The sequence below is a fragment of the Rhea americana genome, unplaced genomic scaffold (assembly GCF_003343005.1).
Source record: "Rhea americana isolate MKP2758 unplaced genomic scaffold, rheAme1 scaffold_31, whole genome shotgun sequence".
NCBI classification, from domain to species: domain Eukaryota; kingdom Metazoa; phylum Chordata; class Aves; order Rheiformes; family Rheidae; genus Rhea; species Rhea americana.
In genome coordinates, this window is record NW_028186435.1 from 2,095,958 (window position 1) to 2,102,610 (window position 6,653).

The 6,653-nt window shown below is 46.9% G+C and overlaps 1 protein-coding gene across 1 annotated transcript in view; it reads right to left on the minus strand.

The window, feature by feature from the left end:
* Positions 1-6,407, minus strand: part of SCGN (secretagogin, EF-hand calcium binding protein) — a 28,558-nt gene extending 22,151 nt beyond the window's left edge. The window contains exons 1-2 of the mRNA XM_085310101.1: positions 6,288-6,407; positions 5,012-5,082 (exon numbers count right to left, since the gene is read on the minus strand). Coding sequence (XP_085166227.1) covers positions 5,012-5,082; positions 6,288-6,360 — 144 coding nt within the window. The 5' untranslated portion in view covers positions 6,361-6,407. The remainder of the gene's footprint in view (positions 1-5,011; positions 5,083-6,287) is intronic.
* Between the last annotated feature and the right edge of the window lie 246 nt (positions 6,408-6,653).

The following is a 6,653-nucleotide window of genomic DNA, read 5'->3' on the forward strand; positions in this document are numbered from 1 at the left end:
TCTGAAAATGCTGGCTCAAACACATGTTTCTACTAACAACATTTCAGCCAAATTTGATAGAAGGGCAAAGGGTCTCAGAGATATCAAGTTCCTACAAGATCTGGGAAAATAAATGGTGTCTGCCAAGAATGCTAGTGGGAAAGCAAACTTGACAACTATTACCATGCCAAAAGCCACATAGCACAGCAAGTAGGCCAGCAAAGATCAGATGAGAGATCAGTAATATGCACTTTGACCTTAGAAGAACCACTTTTCTTTCCTTCAAAAACTGTAGAATTAAAAAGAAATCACACTAGGGATTTCTTCTCACCCACGGAGTTGTACAGCAGACCACTCTGCTTGCATTAACATGTGATTTCACCTTGCAGCTACTGAGCAAACTTCTCCTTTGGGCCAATGTTGATTATTTAATTGCAGTGCTATCGCTTGAGAATTTGGCCCTGCATTTCAGTAAAGATTTACTATATTCTTGCTCGCTATAAAAGATGAGCACTTATGCTGTCATCGCTTAGCTTTTTTTTTTTTTTTTTTTTCTCTTTTAGCTCTCCTCAGCACCTATGTGGGAATCATTTTTTCACATGGAAGACATAAACGTCAAACAAAGGTTACTACACCCTTCCATGTGCTTTCATGGTTTTGTGCTTGGGCTTTGGACAGATCCTTCATTCTGTCCTTTTCTCTAGGCTGAAAGGTTTTTGGCCAGCTTTTGGGTATGGAAAATGCATCATTTTTTTTCCTGTTTTTCCCACAAATRTGCTGAGGCTGCATTTATAGATGCCTCTAGGTGCTTACAGAGTCCTGCCTTAGTATGCAGGAACAGGAAAAGAAATAGGTCAAAATAATCAAGGTTGACAAAGCCAGGCCTAAGAAATAAACATATTTGGGAAATAATCAGAATCAATTCAAGGTTTAGACTTCTGGTTTAGTCAGGAGGAGGATGCAAGCTGAATGCTCTCTGCTAACAGTCTTCTCAGTGTCAGCTGCTGGGGAGCTGCTGGTCACCAGAGTCCTGGTCTGTGAACCTGGGTCTCTTGAGGTAGTGACAGGGACGGGTGATGGTAGATAGGTATGGGAAGTCTGCTTTGGATGGCTTTGCGACTGGTTGGTATATATATATGTATATGTGTGTGTGTGTGTATATATATATGTGTGTGTGTATATATATGTGTATATATATATATATATATTTGTGACTGGTTGGACATTAAACTTAGCTGGTGTGACTAGCCAGTGCATTGCTGATCATCCTGTCTGACCATTAAGATAAATACGTGATTTAGCCAGATAAGGTGTTGTTCAAGGCAAGAATGAAATTCTTGGTTGCAGCAAGAGTAGGCTGGGGGCTGCTCATCTTCTCTGAGAGTGAAAACCTTCATGGCTATTCTGAGTGAGCCCTGAAGAATAACGGAGTCCCTTCCAGTCATGATCATCAGGGTGGTTTTGGGGCCAGGAGGACTATAACAGTAATAATAGCTCTCTTGCCTAAATACACATTCAAAAGCAAGCACACAGGGCCTCTTACACACCTGCATTTAGGTAAGAGCACCAAACTTTTGTCTGAAAGGTCTTCTATTCCTAAATCTCTGAACTGAAGTGAAACACTTTCTGTAAAAGAACCTTGCAAAAATAATAGTAATGTGCATTTCTCCTTGTATCTCTCCAGATATCATTTATTTCACAAAAGCTTTCAGGAAAAAAAATATGAATCCAAAATTTATAGCCATTCAAATATAAACCTCTTCTTGTCTAATTATTACAAGACTGTACATAAAGCTTCACTGAAACTAAAGCAAAGAGCAAGGAATCGCCATACGATCTCTACGCAGAAAGAAAGATGTACAATGATACAAGAGAGAAATTTACGGGTTATGCTTCCTGTTCCAATAAAATTACTTCATTAGCGTTGAAATAAACTCTCTTTTTCACTAAGTCTTCGCCAGAAAAGCTCCAGTATAACAGCTTTTTAGAAATGATATGTGCGCAGATAGATGTCTATGTGCGTAAGTGAAAAAGGGTCGTGAGGAAGCGGGAGACGAGCGCACAGCCAGCACGCTGCACCCGCGCGGTGGCAGGCTGCAAGTTGGCGGGTAATGCGCCTGGMGAGAAGCAGTGGGAGTAATGAGGGCAGAGGTATACCGACAGACAGCAGCTCACGAATCCATGCTCATCCTGGGCTGAGTTATCCCCAATTCTGCCTCATAACCCCAAACCAAAACAAACCACTTTCCACTAGCTCCTCCAGATGATGGAAAACTTATACGAACTTCAAGTCCCTCAGTATCATAAACCCACCGTGTTTCACTGAAGCCTTGTGTATATGTAATGCACATCTGGAAATCGAAGGCCTTAAAACTGCTCATGGCCAGGGGAGAGAAAGATTGCACAATCTGGAATTTGGCTCGGTTTATTATAAAGTTAAAGCGTAGGCACAATCTAGGTCTACCCCTGTTTCAGAGTTTCCCCTTCACCCCCAAATTCCTGACGGCTCAGTAAAAGAGGCWGAATTAGCTTCCCTTGGTGAATGATATTCCAGGTTTCCTTCCTTGCCCAGACCCATCACTGAGAAATCCGATCCTCAGATCCCCAGAGAGCGCCAGTCTGCACTCTTTTCCCAGCTGCTCTGATCCCCTGRTGTTTGGCATCAGCCGAGGGTGCAGCAGAGTAGCTGGGAAGAAAAACAGAGCTGAAGACTACAATGGTCATTAAGGGAAAATAACAGCTTAGAGAGCACAGGCTGAAAAAATGTAATTATGAAACTGTTTGCTATTCAAGCACAGACAACTCTCAGAGCTGATAACATTATTTATCACTTGTATAGCACTTTAGACATAGTTACTAATTAACCCCTGTGACACATCTGGAAATTATGTCAGTATATACTACAGTCTCTCCCTTTCACTGCACAAGGAAATGGAGTTTAGGAGCGCAAAGAAAGAGTGACTGTCAGAGCTACCACTCTGCTGCTCATTCCCAGCTCTGTGCTCCCGTCACTGATGCCACTACCTTCCCGTAGCATAGTGAAAGACAGTGCAGTTTATGCCTCGCCTGACAACCACAAGTCTGTACGAAATAAAGCACATGCCAAGGAGAAAAATGGCTGTTGTACATAGCRTTTTGTACATGCTCGCTGTACAAAGGTAACAGAGACCTTTGTGTTATCCAGTGCTACTGGGGAGCCTCATGCCTAAGAGGCAGGTAAGGAGCAGCCCAGGTGCTGAGCTGATCACACCYGAGGGATGGGGAAAGGGAAGCAAGATAACACAGGATCCTGTTACTCGAGAGCCTGTTTGAGCACCTGTAACAGTTAGTGAACATGTTATTCCAGAATTACTCCAGTTCTGCTATTTAAGAGAGTGAGAAAGTTGGCTCTTTATTAATTCTATTTGTGTTAATCTTCTSTTTTTAATGAGGAAGCCTAGATAGTGGACACAAGCGAGATGAAAGTTAGTTGAGCGTGCTGGTTTAAACCACGTAATTTGAGTGGAAGAAGCTGCATGCTGTTTGAGATCTGCTCAATATTTAACAAACTAGACTTTGACATTATCACTAACTATGGTAACTTTAGGGAGCCCCACYTGGAGGCCCTTGGCTTCAGCAAGCTACGGCAACGCTGAGCACTGCCAGCTGGTTGCACACAGTGCGAAGCAGCCTCTCCATAAATATTTTGCATTTGCAGTTATTCAGTTCATTTGAGTGTACTTTGCGGTGGTGTTTCAAGACCACAAGACCAGCAGCTCCCAATTTCATCTTCTTCCCAAGGCAAACRATCACAAGCTTTTCAATTTCTCTTCAAATCAGATTTTCCATGTCCCTAATGGTTCTTGGTGCTTATCTTCAAATCTTTTTTCCTTTGCTTTGAATTTTTTTATCTACCCATCTGTTCATCTATCCATCCATGCTCCAGAAAGACATTTCTGCAGAAACTGCCAGCATTTCAATCAAAAATTACTTGTACATTAAACAAAAACTTGCTTGACAAATGATTCACAGCATCTTTTCTACTATACCCCCAAGGATCCAAAGGATCCTAGTTGGTTTGTAAATATAATTCCTATTTTACGTTCGCTATTTATGAATTTGCTTGGGTTTTTTATTAGCTACCTTTTCCCTTTTTATTAATTACTTTTTACTTAATTGAATTGTTTAATTTCTGTTTTTTTGGCACGTACATCCTATCATTTGGAAGATGCTTGCTCCTTTTCTCTCACTAGTTGACCACATGCTACACAGTGAAAACATAACCGCTATTATCAAAGCATATTCGTCGTACTTTTGAGCAGACCACCCCAGTGGCTCGGCTTAACGGGGAGCGGCAGTCGAAGGCAAGGCCCAAGCTGGAGGGGAGGAAACCAGCCCCTACACATGGTCGTGCGACTCCTAGTAGAGCYGAGATGCAGCGAGTGAAAGAGGAGATACACTGCCAAAACTGCTAAAGAGACCTGGGAGAGCAGCAAAGAGCCACTCTTGGCACCCACAGCCTGACCGTAGGAGCAATGGGTTTGATTTCTGTTTGGCTTCCAGTCATTTTCAGGCGTACAGGCATGCTGCTTCTTCATTAGCACCATTTAATATTAATGACAGAATATTTGTTAAACGCTGACYTCAGAAATAAACCTATCACAGTGAGAAAACTAATCAGCACTTGCTTGAACAAAACCTAACAGCTGTGCGCTGCCTTGCCCTGCCAGACTCCGTATCAGTGCTTTGCTTTTTGTTTGCATTCACTGGCACTAAATGACTTTCCCTATATGCTTCCAGCCAGCACCTTTAGCTCAGGTCTGCTACAATCTCACAGCGATAACAGATACGGGACTGAAAATAAGTGWTCAAACTTCTAACGTTATCACAGATTTTATCAAACCTTAAAAGCCACCTTGTTGCTAAGAGGAAAGCTCTTTGCCTCAGGCATTGCTAAGGAAGCCAGCAATCAGAGAGCGATAAATACAAATAATCTCTAAGCATAATGACCTTTTTATTGGGGGCTGATGTACAGCTACAGCTCAGTACTTACTTCTGGTCCCAGTTTCTCCAGGAGATGGTGAAAAAATTTGTCAAGCTCCTTCCCTTCTATGTAACCATTATCTAAATGCAAATAAAAAAATATTAATGACCAGGTGTCACTAGCTGAACTCTGGTGACCATGGGCCATATGGTTGCCCAGGCCTTGGTAGGACGTGTGGCAGGGTCTCGGCTGGCAGCCCACAACGCTGCTGCTCAGACGGCTGCACACCCAATTCAGTCAGYTCCCATCTATTCAAGCACACACAGTGCTGTAGACTTCCTTGGAAGTTTTCCATAAGGAAAACTTTTCAGGAAAAGTTCAGGGATTACAAGAGGCAGCAGCAAGCAGAATATGGGGGTGATGGGGGAGGGGCAAAAACTCTAGGGCAAAAAGGGAATTTTCAGTCCTGTTTTTTGTGCGTGGGGCAGAGAGGAAGTGGGGGAGCTCCRTGACACCTGCTGGGACCCCACCAGGGATGAAGTATGAACATGCAGGTAGGCACTCCACAAGGCACCCCCAAGTGGGCATGCCCCAACCTGACACCCACCTATATAGGCACCTCCATGCAGCACTCCCATAGGCACCCCCCCCAACAGGCACCCACCTGCACAGGCACCCCCATGGGTACCCACCTTCATGGTCACCTCAAAGGGTACCCACCTGCAGGGGCACCTCTGTGTGTATGCAGCCCCATAGACACCCCTATGGGTATCATCCCACATAGGCATCCACAGGGGCATCCACTCACAGGTAACCCAATGGGTACCCACACCCACGAGCACCCACCCACATGGGTAAGACCCATGGGCACCCTCCCACATGGGCACCCCTATACACTCAGGTACCCAGGCAAGTACCGACTCTTATGGGCACCCGAACGGGCACCTCCCACATGGGCACCCACTTGGGCATTCCAGTGGGTACCCACCACCGTGGATACCCCCATGGGCACCCTTCCACAGGGGCATCCACAGGGGCACCCACACAGCTACCCCAATGAGTACCCACCCTTATGGGGACCCCAAAGAGTACCCACCTCCAGGGGCATCCACGAGCACTCTTCAACATGGGCATCCACGGGGCACTCACATGGGTACCCACCACCGTGGACACCCCTATGGGCACCCTGCCTCACGGACATCCTCAGGAACACACATACACACACACGCAGGTACCCCAGTGGGCACCCACCCCCAGGGACACCCCAGGGGGCACCCTCCCACGGGGGACACCCCCCACGGGTACCCACCCCACAGGTCCCCCCCCGCCCCGCGGCCCCACTTGCCGTCGGCGTCGCAGCGCCTCCAGGCGCCGAGGAAGGCGGCGGCGTCGAGGCGCCCCGCGGCGCCGCTGTCCATGGTGCTGCCGCCGCCCGGCCCGGCCCGGCCCGGCCCGGCCCCGCGCAGCCCCGACGGCGCCTCTGCCCGCGGCGCGGCCCCGGCCGCGGCTTTGAGCGCGGCGGCCCCGCCCCGGGGGCGGCCCTGGGCCCCACCGCCACCCGCGACCGCCACCCGCGACCGCCGCCGCCACCCGAGCGACAGCAGCCGCTGTTTTGCAAGATCCCTTGAAAAGTTTCRAAGCTACGGCTGAAATACTCGAGGCAAGTTCTTCTTCAGAAAAAAAAAAAGGCGATATTAAGGGGGAAAAAGAA